This window comes from Pteropus vampyrus, unplaced genomic scaffold (assembly GCF_000151845.1).
Source record: "Pteropus vampyrus isolate Shadow unplaced genomic scaffold, Pvam_2.0 Scaffold47, whole genome shotgun sequence".
Taxonomy (NCBI): domain Eukaryota; kingdom Metazoa; phylum Chordata; class Mammalia; order Chiroptera; family Pteropodidae; genus Pteropus; species Pteropus vampyrus.
The window spans coordinates 4,220,421-4,236,407 of NW_011888828.1; the positions used below are offsets into that span (position 1 = coordinate 4,220,421).

The window sequence follows — 15,987 nt, forward strand, 5'->3', positions numbered from 1 at the left end:
TGAGGGAGGCTCGTCTGCCTGCTCTCAGTCTCCTCCCTGCACCACTGTCTCAGGGAGGGGAACAAGCAGCAGCAGCAGCTCCTGCCTTTAGTGATTGCTTCAGAAATTGCTGTTATGAAAACGAGGCCTCGCTCTACCTAGAGCATGAGGGACATAGACTGTTCTGCCAAGCAGAGCTCCGCCCAGATTACGGTCAGCACTCTGCTTTCTTACTCTTCACTGATTATCTGCCTGTCGCAGATCTGCCACTTGACTATTGGCTGCATCCTCCACCAGCAGTTACTTTGAGATGGTGGTCCTTTCTTTTGATTCTGATACCTAACATAAAAGATAGTGCTCTCCAGCCCAGCCCCTGCATAGAAGTTATCAACCTGCTCAGGTTTTAGTGCTTCATCCTACGTGTACCAGCTGTATTTTCAATAGAAAGAAAGAAAGAGAGAGGAAGAGGGAGAGAAAGCTATGGCTTGGATCCTTGTAGAGTGTCAGAAGTGGCACTCTAAGCTTACTTGGGGCTGCATTTTAGTCGTCAAAAAGCATACCTTACTTCTCATAAATTGTAGTGCTGCCATCTTCCATCTTTACCTTGTGGATTTAGGGAGGGCAGTTCTTTTAGTAACAGATCTCTAGGAAATAAATAGGTTTGTAAGCCCTCTCTCTGTGCTTCTCCCAGGTGCATCATTGCTGGCATGGCCTCAGGAAGCATCGTTCTGTTCTACAACGACTTTAACCGGTGGCATCATGAATACCAAACCCGCTACTGATAGTGACAGCTGCACATCAGCCTTGCCCCCAGCCTGGGCAGGAGGGGTATCCTGGAGCATCTTTTAGAAATAGCTACCACATATGAATGTAACTTAAATTTGCTCTTAAGCAAAATATTTTTTAAAGTTAATTGCTATTTTTGTAGACTTTGCTCGACTTTGGGGGTGGGTATAGCAAAGCAGAAAACTGGCTGCTGGGTTCTGTAGTTTAAAAAAAAATCTATATTTTTAGTCATATCAAGAAGTCTATTTTCACCAATTATGGAAACTTACAGTGGAGTGAGTAAACCCACTTATTCTAGCTGTATTATGAAAAAAAAAAAAACACTTCCCATTTATCTGTAATCTTGACAAATATATGATTTTAGTAGGGAAGTGGGTTATAATACTGGGATAGGGGAATTTTATGCTGTACTTTGGGTCCTGTATTTTTCCAAACAATTGTGCTTCTTAAGTGCTGAAATTTCTGGGACTTAAATAGTAATGTTTAAATTATGATAAATGTAATTTAAAACATCTCAGTGAATTATTTCTATCCATATTCTTCTTCGAGCATGTTTTAGACCTAGGAAATTATGGTTTGGGGAGGGCTATTTTATTGTGTGGTTAACATAAAAGATGTAATGTTATAGCAAGTGTGAAATATTTACAATGTTTTCGTGATTTGTCATCCTCATCGCACACCAAAATGAAATGATGGAAATGTTCTTGGGCTCACAACATCTGTTTTAAAGTTGCAAGTACCAAAGCTCAGCCCTGAGGTGTGACTGGGCCCGAGCTGAGGCAGGGCCTTTGGGGGCTCCCCCTCTCCCACCCTGGGTTGGGGAAGGGAGGCTCCAGGTGCTGTATTAAGCAACACCCCCCCCTTACCTTCTATTTGTTACCAAACTATCTGCACCTTCCTTTTGATTAGCAATTTGTACTAAGAAACAATGTCATTTTGGTGTTGTATAATCCTACTTTTCTAGTAGATTGCCGTATGGAATTCTGTGAAAAATATTTGAGAAAAGGTCTGTATTGCATAAATAAATTCTTTGTAAGTTGTGAGTTTGACGTTCCATCTCTGTTCTCGTGCACCTTACCTAAAAGGGTCCCCTTATACTTTTCTACACATTCAGCTCTTCTCTAAAAGCAGAGATTTAGAGTGGAACAACTCAGTCTGACAGAAAAATTAAATGACATTTACAACTGAACTTTCGGCAATATCTTTTCACTCCTAATTTTAAAACACTGATAAAACAACTGTTTGCAAAAAATTTTTTTAAAAAAGTCAAACTGGTTAAATTATAGAATTTGAACAACCAATGAGAGACTCTCTTGAATGAAAACCAGAACACGGGCCTTCTCTGTCCAGATAGCTCCCGCTCACTGAGACATACACAAATGAGAACACTAAACCTGTATCCAACAAATGACCAAACAAGGAACTTTATGTACTATGTCATTTATAATCCACGACTGCTTTATAAACCATTAAAGAAAATAACAGACGGTAAAATGTGAGAGAGGGCAAGTATATCTTAGAATCCAGGAAACACCCCTGTGACTGGTAACATTAACTAAACGTCCTCACTGGAAATCTCGTGCTTTGGAAATCGTAGGGAAATGGTGGAAGACAGTTAGGAATGCCTGTCAAAGGCCAGGCACATGACACTTCAGCCATATTGCTTCAAAACGCCTGAAGCAAAGTTAATAAAGCAGCTTCCTCTTGAAGCCTGAGAAGAAAATCAGTGCCTCTACCACTTTTATCATGTTTAAAATTTAGAAGTATAGAAAATTAACTGAATTTTCAGTTAACAAATGTAGCTGGCATCAACACAAGGGCTTCTGAATGGTAGAATCTATTTAGTACAATATTTGTTAGCATTTATCTAACATTCAAACATTTATCCAGTTTTAACTCAAAAAAAAAAAAAAGCATTACTTTAAATGTAAACCAATTAGGGAAAAAAGTTAACATGGTTTGGGATGAAAGTGAATGAACTACATCATTCACTTTCAGGAAAGTGGACAAAGCTCAGTTACATACAGTGATTTACGGCTGGTTTTCAGATGCGTCGCCTCGAGAAATTAAGATTTTCTTCCCAGATAGTACAGATTCTTTCTGAACTATCACCAGTCTAGTCCTTGAGGCTCTGTAATTTCAGAAATACCACTAAGATACCACTAAGATCTCTGGAGCAAAGGATGAGGGCTTAGAGAGTAGAGACGGTGAAAACCTGACGAGCACACCGATACAAACTGGTGGACAAGTCACTCAGATGAGCATCTTAGTCCCCAAGCACAGCCAACCTCCGTAAGTAAATGCTTCCACAGATTAATCGATAAAAACAAACAGTTCTGCCTCCTGAAAAAAACATCACACTTCAGTTCTACTTCTCAGCATACCAGACAAGAAGATTCAAAATATCCTGCACGGCAACATGAGAAGCTGTGGGACGTGAGGTGAGTACCTTACAATCCGGCCCTTTTCCATCCAGCTCTAAGAGCAGAGTTGAGCCAAAAGGCCAGGGGGCTGCTCACACATACCTGGTGCCATATGTCCTCCCACCTCGCTGTCAGAGGGGCAGTGGGATGCAGAGGTCGTGTGGGTCAGGTTCACAGGAGATGGCCGGGGAACCCTGGCTGCAGCCAGGCTGCACGTCCACTTTGTACCCTTTTCAGCAACTACAATTGAGTGAAAACAGCAGACAACAATTAGATGCATCAAGATAGGAGTTTGAGGGGAGAGACTTTCACTAGGTTCCTTCAGTATGATGTCAAGAGCTCCTGGCCATGCAAATCGTGGGCCCAGTTTGGTCCTTCTGCATCAGTTCTGTCCATCACTGCTGAAGAACACAGCGGACCCACGAGACATCCCTCCGCACCAAGCAGCAGAAGTGTCTTTAAACATCTGGAAGGATCTCAACACAGCATGGTGGAGAAGCTCTGCCAGTTCCAGGTGTCTGTTCTAGATCATGGAGTAGCCTCCTGTCATCGAGTGACATCATGTGAAATCACAAACTGAAAAGGGGGCGGGACTTAAATCTCAAAATCTGCATAAGCCATGCATATCAGCAACCACACCAACACCTCCTCTTGGCTATCCCTGCCCCCGCCCCACCCTAAGGAGAGAGTTTTCTACTTCAACCAGGAGAGCAACTTGCTTAGCTACTTCCCTTTTTTGTCACATAAAGTGTAATGGTGTCTGTCATGCAGGAATCTCCAGTTTTCATTGCAGGGGGAAGCAAGGAAGCTGGGAAGTTGCTAAACATCCTAACTGGAAAAAGGGAGGAAGAGACCATAAGTGGAAAATCAATAAAGTAACAAAATAAATAATAATTCTATGTCCTCTCAGACAAGTGGGAGAAACATCTTTCAGACTTTTTTTTTTTAGATTTGAAAAGTGGAGTCCATGATGCATTTCTTAGATTTCCCCCCGTCATAAGATCACTATTTTAAAAATCCAAGGCTACTATTAATGATACACATCACTGCCAGTCCTCATTGTTGTGAGCCAGAAAAGCAGATTGCTCTCACCAAGGGGCATCACATTTTTCTGATGACACCGAGGTGGTCTAGCCTCTAGGCAAGCTGTCTTCCTGCGACGGCCAGGCGCTCCGGCAGGGAAAGAAGGCAATCCACAAATATTCCTGTGAATTCTGAGGCCTCCGCCGTCATATGCCAGAAACATGAATTATTTTTCTGCCCGAGGTTCAGGAATATTTTTTCTTGCCAAAACCGAGATCTGGGGGGTGCTGGGCAGGCTTGCTACTTCCTCAGACCTGGCAGGAAGCAACTGGCTGCTTTGCAGCTTTGGACTTGGATAATTTGACATTTTCCAGACCCAACTTCAGCCTCAGCACAGACAGGTGCCCAGCCCTCCCAGTTCACCCTTCTGGGTTGAAGGAACCCCAACCACACTGGGGGCCCGAGGCACCCAGCTCCACTCTGAAGGAAAGGGCTTGTGTTTGGGAAGGGGCAATGACAGGAGCAAATGATGGTCACTGTACCGAATATACCCATTGTCCCACTCAGCTATTCAATGGTGGCAACTCCTCCCCACAGCTACCTGCCTCTGGGTTCAAGGCTGTGGGTTTTATCATCTGATAGCCACTGAAAATCCACTGGCTAAGACTAACCAAAGTTGTATAGATATCAGCCTCCCTCCAAAGCAATGACTTTCTTCCTCTCACAAGACGCACACACCCCTGCTCTGATAACTTTAGTCTCAGTCTTCTACCACTTTGCCAGGAGTCTCCCCTTCACCTGCTGACTGCCGCCTTATGACGCAGACGTCCCCTCCAAAGCATGTCTGACCACCTAGACGGGCGGCCCAGTTATAAGGACAGCTGCCTCTGGGTGACAACTGCTGTACCTGCACCGCAATTCTTGAGGGTCCTGGAACAGCTCCATGCCTCGGAGGGCTCAGCTATACCACGCACATACTTCTCACGATGCACTTGAAGGTCATGCTAACATGTAAGCAGCTCTCTTGGCATCTAATGAAACAGTGATCAGTGAAGTCCTCCACTCCGACATCTCTCACGTGAAGGAGTGCCCACCAAGGCCTCGGATGGTTCTGTAACAGAATCACAGGACTTTACACTTAGATTCCACACCACGAGTTTGGACTAGTGTTTTCACCTGCTGAGATCATTTTATTTTTTTGTTTTTGATGCCTACAGCACCTGGTCTTCCTAGGTGGTCTCCCATCCAAGTACTAACCAGGCCCGACCCTGCTTAGCTTCTGAGATCAGACAGGTCAGGCTTGTTCAGGGTAGCATGGTGCTGAGATCATTTTAAATCAGTTCATCCCATTTAAAACAACAGAGAAGCATTCTTTCTACATAGCCATTCACATCACGTGCCAAAAATAAAACAGAACAAAGACAGAGCTGTGGCTTCTGTAGAGCTGCCCTGTCCAGTGCAGCAGGCCACATGGCCATTAAGCCTTTCAACATGCCTAATCCACGCTGAGATGTGCTGTGTCAATACATACCTGATTTCAAAGAATTAGTACAAAAAATGTAAACTATCCCAACGATTTCCTATACTGATCATAAGCTGAAATACTACTTTGGATGTATTTAAACATATTGGATTAAATAAAACATACTGTTAATTTCATCCGTTCCTCTTTACCTTTTTTTTTAAATGTGGTACCAGAAAATGTTAAATTACGTGGCTTGCATTATGTTTCTGTGAGACGGCAAACTTGCTGCTGAAAGCTTTCTCCGAGAATCATTAATCAGCCGTCTTCCTTTCAGTGTGGTTAATCTGTTCTGAACGCTCATTATCCCGATTCACATTTTACAATCTTATCCATTAAACAATTCTGGGAAATGTTTTGCCAAATGCTTTCAATCCATGTATTTCATATATTTCCATATCAGAGCAATCTTTATGATGAGAGGGAGACAGGCACTCACTGACTCTTGGCCCAACTGCTGAGCCTAGCAGGCATCTCACATGGCTTCTGCAGGTCACCACTTCCCTTTTTCTACCCTTATTCAAAGGTTTCTTTAGATGTTGATCACCTGCTCAAGTAAAGGAATTAACATAAAATAAGCACATGCCATTCTCACTGTGCAGGAGTAGAGGAACCCAGCAATTAAGTACCTGTATTAAATTTGCATTCTGAGAACATGAGCTCAACAATTGTTTGCTAAATGCACAAGTGAATACACAACGTGTTTGTGGTATCAGAACTTTTATTTAGGATCATTATCCAGATGACCACTCACATCTAGGCCTTGGTTTGCCCCTAAATGACAGGGACCTCCGAACAGAAGAGCTTTGGCATTGGTAGAACCTAAAAAACATCGTGGCTCTGTCTCCTACCAATTCTGTGACCTGGGTTATGTCACCGAACTTCTTGGATGGCTCAAGTCACACCACATACTGCTCTAGGTGTTTGTGGGGTAAAGTGCCAGGCCACTGCTAAGCTGCTGCCACACCTACTTCTTACTGCTTCCTTTCTCTAGGCCATCCCCCAACCCTCACCATGTCCCAAGCCACCCCAAGTATGGCGTAGAGGACGGGAGCATGTGCCGGACAGAAGGTGCTCCTTCATCCTGTCACCAGTGACTGGCACTGCCCTGGCCATGTATTTTCTTAAGTCTTTAGCAAATATCTTTGAACTTCCAGTTCAAGGGCGGGGTGTCGGGTTTCAGGCTCTGATCAGCACCAGAGGCCTTGCTCTACCACTGTTTTCATTTCTATGCTCCTTCCTTTACGTCTTCCATTAACAAGTACATTTCCATGAGGAGCTATGAAAGTTTTGGCTCTAAACAGTTGATGAGGAGCGAGATGAGCAGAATTGTCCAGATCTGTCCATCATGGCTCTTTTGAATCTGCCCTCCTCTTGAAGCCGGCACCTGCTGTGGCTGTGGGTCCAGGACACCCAGCTACATTTTGTAACCAGACTCTGGATCATGAGTCAGTGTCAGTCTGGAGAGAAATCATCGCCTAACACCTCATTCGGACATCTATTTGAACTGAGAGATCTAGGGCCAAAGCATATGGTTTCAAGCCCTGCAGTTGTCCAGCCTTGAGAAGTTGGGGACAGACGCAGTACCTGTGGTCAGAGCTCCAGGCAAGCAGACATTATGAGGGAACAAAAAACAGGAGCCGAAATGCACTGAAAGCAGAGACAGGAGACCACACAATTTCAGAGAGAGGCAGAGATGGCGAGAGAGACAGAGTGACAGAGAGACAGACAGAGTGACAGAGAGACAGGCTGGAACAGATGCCCGGACTCCCCATTTCCTATAAAGCCTCACCTTCCTGCCATTGGTTCCATGATTTCTCTGCTGTCTACCAACGATCTGTTTATTCTTGAGCTTTTGCTGCATGAGCTACTAGACCTATGATCACATAAACTTTCACCAAAGCGCATCTCCACATGTTCTTCCCAAGCATCACTCATGGGCCCGAGACGTCACAAAAAACAGACAATGGCACCAGCCAGACCCTGGGCCTTTGATCACACATCTTTCCAAAACAACAACACAGAAACCTCTGCCCACCCCGATTACTTTTTTTTTTTTTTCAATAAGGAAAAGTTTATTGCAGGTTGGGTACACTTGTAGGAGGCAAAAATCTAACAATCAGAATGAACTACAGGGCCCACCGCTTTAGAAGATGAGCAGGTAAAACAAATACACGGATTATGTACAATTATTAAAAAGAGCAGGGGGTTGGAAAACAAGGGAAAACTGCCCGCAGCCTTCCAGAAGGTGGGTGACAGAGGGCGTCTGCAGAGCACCTCCCGCCCCCGGCCTGCCCGTGCTCCCGTGTTTCCTGGCTGTTTCCACCGGCTCCGGGATAAAAAGCAGACGACGAAAGGAGACTGGTGGCTCCTCAGGACTGGTGGCTCCTCAGGATGCCGCGTGTACCCTGCTCTGCGAGCAGCCAGCTTGCTGAGAAGAAACCGCCTTCACCAGGGAGGCCGCAGGCGGCAGGCCTTTCATTAAAAACCCCAAAGGGCAACTTCGTGAGCAGTTTTAAATCATATGTGGGAAGAGTTGGGGGGAAACACACAATGTCTAGGGAAGAAAGTGACCTTCCCCTATGCTCTGTGTAGAAATAAATATCCAGTGTTTTCTTAAGGGAGCCCAGCACTCTTGGCTGCTCCCCAGGCACCTGGACGCACGTCTGGCGGTCTGGGATGAGTGTCCGATGACCAGATTGTCCTCTTACATACATGCTTGTTTCTTCCACCAGAAAGCCAGTCCCCCAGTCCCTGTCAGCAGAGGAGGAAGGTGCCATGTCACCTCTCACAGGACACCCACCAAGGGACAAACGCAGTTCTAAGTTCTCAGTAAGAAAAAAGGAGCACTTCAAGTTTACTGAAATGAGGGAGAGATCGTGGCTCATCCAAAGTGTTCCTATAAAAATGCATTAGATGCTGGAAAAAAGTTCACATTCTCCTGGTGACGCTGTGAAATGTCCACTGAACTGAAACTCAGATAATTTAAAACAAGCCACTCTGAATATCTGCCACCCAAGCTGACGCGGCATATGACACCTCCAGGCACTGGAAAGCAGAGCCCAGACTGTGAACCAAGACCAAGCCCAGGGCCCTGGGCTCCTGGCAGCCAGCAATCAGCAAAGGGAGGCTCGGCGTCGGAGGGCGGCACGGCTCAGGCCTGTCTGCCACGGTCAGTCGCGGTGGCGGCGCCAGGTCCCTGCCCGCTCACAGCCCGTGGCAGCAGGAGGGGAGGGGGGTGTGGGAGGTTCCAGAGGGGCAGGGGCCAAGGCTGCCACCCCAGACACAGGGCTCTCCTCAGCGGAGGGAGGAACTGGAGATGCAGGCTCCATCCCGGGCCGGACGCTGTCCTGACAGTGTTTGCTGCAGAAGATCTGCCCCTCCTTATCTAGAGCCGTGTTCTGAAGAGAAAGCAGCAGAGACAACATGTTAGCCTGGCCAGGGCCGGGGCGAAGCCACCACGACAGAGCGCACCACAGAGCATGCACGGGACTCAGAAACAGAAGAGGAGAAATAACCTCAAGCCTCCCTTCTGACAGAAGCCTAAGAGAAACGCGGGCTTAGGGCACCCGCCCCAGGCCACAGGTGGTGCGTGGCCTCTGCTCCTACAGGTAAGCCTGGGCCCTGAGCGGCAGCCTGGGGCGAACCGTTTCTAGCTCTGAGCGGTGCCTCAGTTCTGAATGTGTCTTTGCATACCCAGACCTTGAGCCCAAAGAATCCTGGGACAGTAAGCAAACCCTATGAGAATGCTGGGGCTTCGACAGTCAACTTTTCCAAAGGAAGTTCTCCGTTACAGATGGAAAAGATTCTCACATGTCATAAAAATAAGAAATCCCCTTACGACCCACGTGGCTGCATTATCTGTAACGCAGGAGGGCCTGGGGATCCAATGGCCTTCCACGATCCCCTCACCTGCTCTTCTTGACCTCATCACAGCCCCAAAGTTTTTAATCCACTCAACTCCTCAGGGAGCACAGAAATAGCCACGAACATGAGGAAACTGCCTTCCTTTCTGACCCTAGACTGGGAGATGGGACTAGTCTACTTTTCTCCTCCTCTGATTCAGTTTGAATATTTCTTGCTTGTCCAGTGAGACCCAGACAGCTGCCATCTCACCGGGCTTTGCAAACGTGGGGGAGCTTTCAGCTCTCAGGCACCTTTAGCTAAAAGGTACACCATCCGAAGGCCTTTTATAATCTGACTTCCCCGCGAGGATGGGGGGTGGTGCGGATATGAATAAACAACAGGGCTTTCTAAGATAGACTAGTGTGGCTGCCTGCAGGGCACTTGGTGTCAACTCTCAAATAGATGTTTTCCAGAGGCCCTTCCTTCTGAGCTCAAGCAGAACATCTGGCAATTTCCAAGGGCAATTTCAATTACCTGCAGAAGAGGTAACTGAAGAAAGCCAAAGAAGAAACTGAGCATCGCTCTTATCAAGCTTCCAAGCCCGTAGTATGAGAGGCAGCCCAGCCACCCTTTTTCTGCCACAAAACTTATCCTGGGTGAAGGAAACCAACGCTTCTCCAGTTATTTCTCCTTTCCTCTTCCTGTCAAGAGGACACGCATGTGTGCAGCCGAACAAAGCAGCGCGGTGCAATTAGTACGTACCGTGGCCTTGGACCTAGTCAGAGGCAAGCAATGCAGGCGGCGGGAGAGGCAGGAGAAGCGGGGAGAGAAGCAGGGACAGAAACTAGACTTACTTTAAACAGAAGCAACACGATTTAAACAGTTTCCTCTCTCTTAAATTAAGCCCGGATCATTCCCAAATTTCCCCCTGAAAGAAGCGTAATCCCCCGCTGAGCAGGGAAAGCACACCATTTCAATTCATGGCTTCTGAAGTCAAGATGCAGGGCGAGAAGCAGGTTCCTGATAATTCCCTTTTCTGCCACAAGAGGGCGTTTTCTAGTCCCTGTGGCTGGGATGAGCCCACTGGGAAAGATGATAAGCTCTCTGCAAATGCACTGTCCTTTCTTAAGCATGCTATGGACAAATCAGAGAAAATGCAGTGCAATCCAACACCACAGGCCTGTTCTAAATAAAAATCTTATCTAATATAATTCTCTTCTCTTATCCCAAAGGCAAGCTGCCTCTACACTGTCTTACTGAGAAAAATGCATCTTTGGAAATGTAGTCGGAAAAAGAGAACAAAAGCCTTAACAAAGGTACCCATCTGATGCGGTCACTCACTAAAAGATGCCTTTCCATCTAAGTGAAAACCAGCATTTATCAGGAGAACTACTGAAGCCCTACCCCTGTGCACTTGCCAGCTTTTGATCTGCGAAGGAAGGCAATGTGGCAAGCGGAGAAGTTTTAAAATAAAGTTTTCCCAGGGTGTGCATGGCTGGCCAAAAAGGATGTCAGTAGGTACAGGAGACGCACACCGATAGGAAGCTAAGAGCGGGACGCTGGTGTCAGAAGTCTGAGACAAGCATGCAGATCTGAGGGGGGCCGAGAATTAGAAGTTGCTCTGATGAAGCGAAGTGTGTCGAATACCAGAATTCTGCTTCGGGGTTCCCCACAGTCTGAACTGGGTCAAGAGTGAAACTCGGAAGTGTCTCTCAAACTCTCAAATCAAACTGTCAAATAAAACGCAGACAACGGCGTCAACTTTGCTTTCTTCCACTGTTATTTACCATTCTTATCCTCTGATTTTCTCACCTCAAGCACCATCTTTGGGAGGCTAAGGCAGAAAGCACTGGGGTGAGAGCCGATAGTCGGTTACGCAACAGCTACCTGAGGATCCCACCGCAAACCTTGATGCACTATTTCCACTACTATTTGCATCTGTAGGAAACCATATTAGCCTCACGTACATACTCCAGTTATGAGAGCATATAATACCAGGGAGAGCCATTTGTGATTATTTTTAATATAAAAAACATTTAAAACTATTCCCAAGGGCGGAACACACACACACACACAACGATGGAGAGGTGAGGATAACAACATGGAAGCATCGCAAGCTGCCCCCACACAACCGTGCCCCAGCTCAGATCCTCAGCTGGGTGAGGATTAGCACCAAGTCCCCACAGAGGCCTTTTCGCCCCTGCTTTTGGGGAAAAGCCAAAATTCACAGGCCGGCTTTTTGGCTATCGAGAATTGGTACCTCCAGAGACCAGCTTTACTGATTTCTCCTGAAGGTACTGAACATCATAATGTCACTCAGCGGTTCCTCAGAGCTAATGACCTGCAGAGTTGTGTAGGGAACATGGGGTTACATGGAGCCCTGCCCACATGCTCAGTGACAACTGAACATACATGTAAACACACAACATTTACAATCACCGTTGAATTACGAACAATAACGGGCTGTTCATTCATAGAAACGTCCGGTTAAAGCCGAATTTGAAATGTGACTGTGGAACTCCCATCAGCAAGTGCAAACAGTCCATTTGTCAACCATGAGATATAGGTTCTGTCTGAGGGGTATAAGTGTCATTATTCAGAACAGAGCCTATACTGGGCCAGAGGACAGAGGGCCAGGTCATTCCAGAACCTCGGCAGGTCGCAGGCCTTAGGTCAGCAATCCCTATCTGGGACCTGAGTCAACAGGTGACCCGGGAGACAAGTGTGAAACTCTCATAAGCCCTGAGCACAGGTAAAAGTTCTTCCTCTGGGAGACTATGAAAGTTAAATAACGCGATTATTAAATTTTGATTCTAACAAGTCACTCTTAAGGTTTTTCACTATATGTCAAGTGTGCCAATCTATAATGTTTTTATTTCTCTAAATTTCCCCAGAAGGTGCCTAACAATGTAGCTTGTGGCCAGCCTGACCAGTCTCATCAGTGCTTGTCTCACAAGTGAATCACCTGAAAATATTCTCATGCTGTTGGCTCCATCAAGCTGGTTATTTTCAAAGTGTCTAAGCTATAGTTCTGACAACTCTTTCTCGGGCTTTCTGCAGAACACTGCTGAAACGCCAGGAAAACCACAACTCAAGAGGCCTTCCTATTATTTTGGCACAGAGCACCCCCAAAGTCCTGCAACGTGTCAGAAGACCCCATGTGCAAGCTTTGTCGGGGGGAGAGAAGAGCGGGTTGAGGGCACACTTCCCAGCAGGGGAGGGGTGAGGGAGCTGCAAGGACATTCAGAGGGCTCAGGCCTCGTCTGGGGGAGGGAAGAGACAGACCGAACAGCAGAGGCTAAGAAGGTGGTGCCCACTCCACAAACGTACCACACACAGTATTCCTTAGTCACAGGGGGGGATGGGGATGCTTTCCCTCCAACATCTATCTGGATCTCCTTAGGTTCCTAGACTATAAAGTGCCATGAGAATAAATGCCTGCTTTCCTTCTAGTTGAATAGGAAACAAGTCAAGCCTTTTCCAGAAGGTGAGAGGTCTGTCCTAGGTAAGAATGATGGAGCTGTGGAGAGAGCCCATCACGAGCTGTCGGGCCCCAGGTGGCTTTGGTGCTGCTAAGGCCTCATGCTGTCAGGGGTGGCCCAGATGCTAACAGCTCAGCCGCCCATCTCCTTCGAAAGTCTGATTCCGAAGATACCCCAGCTGACTCTGGCTCTGAGATGCCAATCCTGTGAGTGGTGTGGGCAGAGCAGAGGGCCCGGCCCAAGCCGACGGCCGCTGTGTGCCCAGGCTCCGTAGCAGCTGGGGAGAGGTGCGGAGCTGCTTTGCGGCTCAGCCTCGGCAAGGACTAGAGTCTGGATGGCTGGGTCAGGTGTGCTGATCGTGCTTCTGGGTCAAGTTTACTTGTCCTGTCTGTCTTTTCCCTTTTGCTGAGCTCACTTTAATGTTACTTCACTTACTTTAATGTCACTTTTAATTTGGTGAGTTTGTGGATCTAGATAAGCTGCCTTAAAAACACTGGAAGAAGCAAAGTCTGAAAGAATATGGGGATCATTGTTACTGATTTCTCATAACCTTTTACCAACCCTGAAAAAAACTATTTTTTTTTTACATTGTTTTGTACTTTTAAAAGCCACAAAACATTTTTTTTAAATGGCATTTGTTCAACTTTAGTTGTTTCTTATCCCAAGTCCCAAAGAAAGAATAATTCACACTTCAAATAACCTATTTTTGCAGCCTCGAGTAGTCAGGGTTTACTCCCTTATGCTGTAAATCCCAGCCAGGCTTGGGAATCCCTCTCCAGATGAGGAAGCAGAGGAGAGCAGCGGCAGCTGCCCTGGAGGCCACCATGCCCAGAAGGGGCCAGCGGCTCCTCAGCGCCGGCCCAGCCGGCCTCGCTGGCGCCTGCACGATCCCCTGCCCCAGGACTCGGCCCGGGACGGCCCGATGGGGCACTTCCCGAGCCAAGCCAATCTCAAAGCGAAAAGAGGAGCATGGGGTGGGGGGGCACCAGCTTCCATGTGAGGGACGCTCTTGGCTATTTACTTTAGAAGGGTCAATGCCGGCTGAGCGCTCAGGCCGGACACTGCAGCTTGCCCAAGGCAGAGCCGTGCGCTCCACTTACCATGATGACGGAGACCCCGGTGGTGGTGCTGTTCTGTTTGGGGAGCGCATTATTAAAGTGCTGTTTTAGTTTACCTGTTACTTCGGCTTGCATATTATTCTCCTGGGAGGCATCATCCTACAGAAAAGAATCAAGGACAGCGGTTTTGGCTCTCACGGCTAACGCTATTCCTTAGCAGGCGCCACCATCACCGCCACCGCCATCTCTTCCCAAACGGGCCCATTTCCAGAGGTGAGGGCAACAATGACCCTCTAAAAACGATTCCTGTCATCCCACAGCCCCAGGCTCTCCGAAAGACCTCACATCATTCACCCCGCTCCTGTGGCCCAGAGTAGGCTGAAGACGAGCACAGGTATCCGGAGGCACAAAGAAGACGTTCCTCGGGGTTCTGAGACCCGCCCTCACCCCCACCAACACAAACACCACATAATACAGTACAGATCCTTCTCCCGGAAACCCCAACATTAATGGACAGTTTATCATTTTAATCAAGAACCGAGCTAGCTGTTAGTCTTTATTGTTCATAAAAAAATGTAGAATCTAAGTTAGTTGGCCCAAGAGCCAAGTCATTTTGCAGGGTCCAGAGAGGCTGAGCCCAGACACTGGTCGTCTGGGACAGCGGAGGTGGCAGAGGTACACAGGGAGCTGTGGGCGACAGCCCTGGGCGCAGTCTCTAAGCCTCACCTTCCTGGAGCCTCTGGGAAGGAGGGACTTGCAAACATTCCTACTGCCACCATCTACAGGGCTGTGTTTATCCTAAACCCAGAGGCACCACCAAGCACAAAGGAACCGTAGTCAACACGACATGTCCTCTGTCCAGCTCTGGAAGGGACTGTGTCGGACTCCTCGCCCACAGCAGGAGGTCTCCTGTGGCCACGTGCCACAAAGACAGAGATCAGGGTCTGAAATGTGCTCCTATCTGGGCAGATCCTGAAAACCCTTAAACCCCAGAACTACAGAAGGCAGAAGCTGAAAGGCTCCTTAGAGAACATCCCAGCCAACCCTTTCACTTTGCAGTGGAGGAACTGAGGCCCAGAGAGGGACAGTCATGCCCAGGTCACTCACAGAGCAGAAGTGAATACTATGGGATCCTGGTGCCAGCTGCCTTCTCCTAGAGCACCAGCTTCACGCCACTTACTCCGTAGAGGAGACATTCTACCTGCCGTGGAACTTGGGTGCAGAACTCTGCATGTGCAAAAAGCCACAGCAAGGAAGCACACTGTTGGCCACAGAGCACACAGGTGTGCATTCCCCGGGGGATGTGGGTACTTACTGACACCCAGGGGTGACTCAGGATTTGTCCCGCAGTACACCGTGCTTCCACGTTTACCTGAAGCATTTGACTGATTAATTCCTGGAAAGAAACGAAGGCTTATTGTCATAAAGGAGATGAAAGGGGGTTAATTCCAGCATAAACACAGAAATTTGAGTTTGCACCAAGTGCTTCAAAGAACAGCCAACACAGCTCAGCCATCTGAACTGAAAAGCTATTATCAGTGACACTCCCAGTGCCTACAAGGCAATCACACCCAGTGGGAGAGAAAATAGTATCTCCTGAGTCTGCAATAAACTAGATGTTCCCTCCTAAGAGCTCTGGTCATTTTCATCCTTCCGCAGTGTAACACTGCAGTATTATTCCTTTTGGCAATTCAGGATATGTCACAAGTCCATTCCTACGTTCCAGTGTCTGTCCAAGACATAATTCTTGAATAAATGACAGAACAAATGTTTAGAGCTTAGAGGAGCAAAGGAGGATGTAGGGGCAAACTGGGAAGGCAGCCAGTCCGGCTTTCGGAATTTAGTTAAGAGTTTCAGAGACTACGCAA

At 47.3% G+C, this 15,987-nt stretch overlaps 2 protein-coding genes and 1 long non-coding RNA gene across 8 annotated transcripts in view; 1 reads left to right on the forward strand and 2 right to left on the reverse strand.

Moving 5' to 3' along the window:
- LRBA (LPS responsive beige-like anchor protein) overlaps positions 1-1,808 on the forward strand; it is a 573,246-nt gene extending 571,438 nt beyond the window's left edge. For 4 of the 6 annotated variants that reach the window (XM_023530214.1, XM_023530213.1, XM_023530212.1 and 1 more), the window contains one exon: positions 671-761. In XM_023530214.1, the coding sequence (XP_023385982.1) occupies positions 671-761 (91 nt within the window). Of the gene's footprint in view, positions 1-670 lie in introns of all 6 variants that reach the window. The other 2 variants (XM_023530211.1, XM_023530215.1) reach the window with 2 other exon arrangements.
- The window catches only part of LOC105291543, an 11,667-nt gene extending 7,754 nt beyond the window's left edge, over positions 1-3,913 (reverse strand). Inside the window, exon 1 of the long non-coding RNA XR_895827.2 lies at positions 3,291-3,913. This is a non-coding gene — a long non-coding RNA (uncharacterized LOC105291543). The remainder of the gene's footprint in view (positions 1-3,290) is intronic.
- A 2,523-nt stretch (positions 3,914-6,436) lies between these two features.
- The window catches only part of DCLK2 (doublecortin like kinase 2), a 138,404-nt gene continuing 128,853 nt past the window's right edge, over positions 6,437-15,987 (reverse strand). The window contains exons 15-17 of the mRNA XM_023530165.1: positions 15,435-15,532; positions 14,162-14,278; positions 6,437-9,134 (exon numbers count right to left, since the gene is read on the reverse strand). Of these exons, the coding sequence (XP_023385933.1) occupies positions 8,907-9,134; positions 14,162-14,278; positions 15,435-15,532 (443 nt within the window). The 3' untranslated portion in view covers positions 6,437-8,906. The remainder of the gene's footprint in view (positions 9,135-14,161; positions 14,279-15,434; positions 15,533-15,987) is intronic.